At 43.4% G+C, this 2,652-nt stretch overlaps 1 protein-coding gene across 2 annotated transcripts in view; it reads right to left on the reverse strand.

Annotated features, from left to right (window-relative positions):
• Positions 1-762: 762 nt before the first annotated feature.
• CPEB3 (cytoplasmic polyadenylation element binding protein 3) overlaps positions 763-2,652 on the reverse strand; it is a 190,155-nt gene continuing 188,265 nt past the window's right edge. The window contains exon 10 of one of the 2 annotated variants that reach the window (XM_012659719.1): positions 763-1,187. In XM_012659719.1, the coding sequence (XP_012515173.1) occupies positions 960-1,187 (228 nt within the window). In that variant the 3' untranslated portion in view covers positions 763-959. The remainder of the gene's footprint in view (positions 1,188-2,652) is intronic. The other variant, XM_012659718.1, reaches the window with a different exon arrangement.

Genomic DNA, 2,652 nt, shown 5'->3' on the forward strand with positions numbered 1-2,652 from the left:
AGATTCTTAATTTGTGCATTGTGGGAAGGTTTTATACTAGACATTGGATATAAAATTTATTGCATGCAGCAACCTGATTAAGTAAACATGCAGTCAGAAATAGTGACCTTCCATTGAAGCTTTCTGAAGTCTATTCTGATCTCCTTTCGGCAGCTGACTCTATCCCTAAATCACAAAAGTGTGTTGTTGGGTTTCTGTGTGTTTTTTAATTGATACCTTAGCCTGAATAGAGTATTATGGTATTAATAATACCATTTTAATAGCAGCAAAAGCTATTGCAGCATAAATTTACATAACACTAAAAGATCTAACCAAAATCCTCAGCAAAACAAAAATCAAACACGAAAGAAAAATAAAGATCCAGCTTATGAGGTATCCTTACAAGTCAAAATAGAGAGCAACTAAAGGCTTATTTTCATTAAGGGTTATCCTTACTCTAAATGACCCCAACTAATGATTGCTGAATTGTTGTGAAGTTTTTGCTACATCTGCCACCTACTCACGAGTATTACCTTTGGTAAGTCTTGTCCTAGGGGCAACTCTCTAAGTTTCTGAAAATAAGTGCATGCTCCAGTTCAAACACAATCAGAACAACAACAACACAACAACAAACAAAAGAATCACAGACATCAACCTGATGGCCGCTGATGAGAATGGCAGTCTACGTACTGTCACGAGTGACAAATCAGTTGTAAAAAATTAAGGTACCAAGCAGACAAAGGTGTGAATCAAAGTGCAAATCAGTACCGTTATACACTCTGCAATTCTGCATTATACTGGACACTGAGTTCAGTAATATGACTGTAAATAATAATAATAATAATAAAAAGACCCATTTCTTCTTTAAAAATCGAGAACGAATGCACAGATTTCCAGAACACTGTAAGCCCTGAGGCAGTGCCCTCTCTTTTCCCTCCTTGTTATCTACTCCAGTACTTGTGGCTGGGTCGGCCCTGGGCTCAGCTCCAGCGGAACGGGACGTGACGAGGGCGGTCGCCTCCCTCCTTCACCAGCGGTTTGTGAAACTCCCGCCCAGCACGGGAATGTATGCTTGCCCAGCAGTATTCGCAGTAGTACTGCAGACAGGTGACGTTGGCACAGAAGAACGGGGCAAACTTCCCACCACAGCGCGTGCCCTGGCATTCATCACACATCTGATCATCCAGCACGTATGGCTTCACTTCAACCTGGGCCCAGGGAGGAAAGAGGGGAAAAAGGGTTAGCAAAGCTTCCTCATATTTCCTGCTTCCGAGAGTTTACAGCACAGCTTAATGGTATGCCTCAATCAGACGCCGATTTTAACGCTGCTAATATTGGTAGCTGAGAGTATGGGCTTTGGAATAAGCCCCTTGATTTACTAGTTGTGTGATATTAGGCAAATTCTTAACCTCTCTCTGTGCCTCTGTTTGGTCTACCCGTATATCTGTAAAATGGGTGTAACACTCGCACACATACGTTTACACCTCACACACACACAGCTGCATAATCTGTCAATGGGTAGAACAGTGTCGCCATCAGAGTGCTGGTGAGGGGTGAGAGAGGCGGTGCGTGTGCAAGCCCATGAGCTGCACGCTGAAGGGTGGGCACTATCTGATAATGCAGGACAAAGAAGAGCATTTCGGGGAGAGGAGCCAGCAAGGACAACGGCCTGTGAGCAGGAAAAGGCAGGGCACACACGTGGGGGATGGTTTGGCTGGAGCCAGGCCTGACGGGAAGAGGCACACTGAGGCTGAAAGGACGGGCTGAAGGGAGTTGCTTCTGCGAGGCTCTGGGCTTCAGTGTTTAAATGACTAACACCCCGGTAGTGGACACCACGGACTGGAGGGGACTGAGATGTTAAGAAGCTATTATAATAATTGAGGTTTTTTAATTTTGTGAACTTTCTCCATTGCCTTAATCTCCCCCCAAGACTAGAAGTTTCCATAGAGAACTTTTCATCATGCCCCTTTAAGGAGCATTTTAAAATTAGGTGAAGCAAAGCTGTATGATATAAAAATCAAAAGTAGAGAAGAAAAAAACATACCAGTTTTCCCCCACATCCCTTTCCTAGAACCTCAGAAAAGAAACATCATTAATCCTAATTTTTTCATCCCAAATATTAGGAACTAGCATGAAGGTAAAAAGTCTGTGATCAGGTGCCTGCCCATGGCTTCCCCGACCTCCAGAGCCAGCTGGGGAAGAGCAACCCCTGAGGCAGCAGCAGGGTGGAAAGCATGGGGTGAGCGGGAAGGATGGGACTAGACTCTGTGCTTTTTTGGTTCTTCCTTTCTGAAGGCTCCTTTGCTGGTCTCTAGAGATTGACCTCTGGCCATAAGCTCTAGTTCACAGGCCCATCTGCCAACCAGATATTTCTACTTGGAAGATCCAACTGACAAGGCTTGTACCAGCTCTTGGTTCCCCAGGAGGAACTTATTACAATGTTTTGAGGTTCATCCACAATGTAGTATGCAGCAGTACTTTGTTACTATTTATGCCTAAATAGTATTTCATTATATATGATATATATGTGTGTATATATACACACACACATACACTACTCGTTTATCTGTTGATGAATATTTGGGTTGTTTCCACATTTGGCTTTCATGAATGGGGCCGCTATGAACATACATGTACTTTACAGTTGTTTAAGTACCTGTTTTCAACTATTTT

The sequence above is a fragment of the Propithecus coquereli genome, unplaced genomic scaffold (assembly GCF_000956105.1).
Source record: "Propithecus coquereli isolate 6110/MARCELLA unplaced genomic scaffold, Pcoq_1.0 Scaffold63, whole genome shotgun sequence".
Lineage (NCBI taxonomy): Eukaryota > Metazoa > Chordata > Mammalia > Primates > Indriidae > Propithecus > Propithecus coquereli.